The sequence below is a fragment of the Phytophthora parasitica genome (genome assembly GCF_000247585.1).
Source record: "Phytophthora parasitica INRA-310 unplaced genomic scaffold supercont2.121, whole genome shotgun sequence".
Classification (NCBI taxonomy): Eukaryota; Oomycota; class Peronosporomycetes; order Peronosporales; family Peronosporaceae; genus Phytophthora; species Phytophthora nicotianae.
Window position 1 is genome coordinate 45,862 of NW_008649107.1, and position 1,030 is coordinate 46,891.

Sequence of the window (1,030 nt, forward strand, 5' to 3'; positions counted from 1 at the left end):
CCGAATTCGCGTTGATGTTGTTCCTACAAGATGAGTTGGTGAATCAGACCCTTGCCATACGTGGCGTAACGAGCAAAAACACATTTGAGCTACCGTTCACCGCTTTGCTTGCTCTTTGACATACTAGTACGCGTCTTCGTTTACTTGATAAGTCTGTGTCGTTGAGCTGGGGACAAACGCAAGGGCGAATCGATCATCTGGATAAGACACACAGTTTGTCACGTTTGCTTGAGGCCGCTCGTTTGCTCTTCCTCCAAGATGTGGAATTACCAAGCTGGCCGACATTTTGGACCGTTTGCATCGCATGTATCGAGCTTCTCTGGAGCCACCACATATCAATACATATCGGTACTGCTTCATACCATGATTACGTCGGAGAGAAGGCGTGGGTGGCCAGGGAGAAAAAACGCCGATGCTCAAATCATGAGATGCATTGAATTGACTGTTTTCAATTGCGCAAATGCAGAGCTTTTCTCAGCGCAGGGCAGTTTTCTTCCACATATTTGTTCTTCAGTAGCCAATCGAAGTATCCCTTATCGCAATCGCGAATCCATTTGATCGACTTGCCTTTGTATTTTCCCCAGTTCAGTGTCATAGTCATATCCGAGTCTTTCAGCCTTTCTTCTAGAAACTCTTTAATCTCCCGTGATTGCCCGATCACGATCTCTTGCTGTAGTAGCCACACACAATAGTTCCGATCTACAGCAAAAACTTCTTCGATTGTCTTTCCTTTATATCTGCCAAAGTTTAGTTGTGTTGTCATGATGATAGGTCTCGCGAAATAGGGTAACAAAAATAATAGTGATAATATATTACAAATATAAGAATAGATCTGAGATGGATAGAAAGTTGAGAAATCGAGAGCTAGTTAAATCATAGCGTGAACAATAAAACGCCGACAAACTTAAAGAAAGCATCCAATGTGAATGTGGCGGACGATATTTCTATCAGAATATCTCGAATCACAGAAAAACCCAGAAGCATTCGACATTTTTGAAATTCCAGCGGATACGTGAACACGCTAGACAAC

General features: G+C 42.8%; 1 protein-coding gene across 1 annotated transcript; it reads right to left on the reverse strand.

The window, feature by feature from the left end:
• Positions 1–448: 448 nt before the first annotated feature.
• Positions 449–763, reverse strand: PPTG_19465 (hypothetical protein; the record flags this gene model as incomplete). The annotated part of the gene is made up of 1 exon (XM_008917895.1): positions 449–763. The coding sequence occupies one exon, from the start codon at positions 761–763 to the stop codon at positions 449–451; it is 315 nt and encodes a 104-aa protein (XP_008916143.1).
• Positions 764–1,030: the final 267 nt, after the last annotated feature.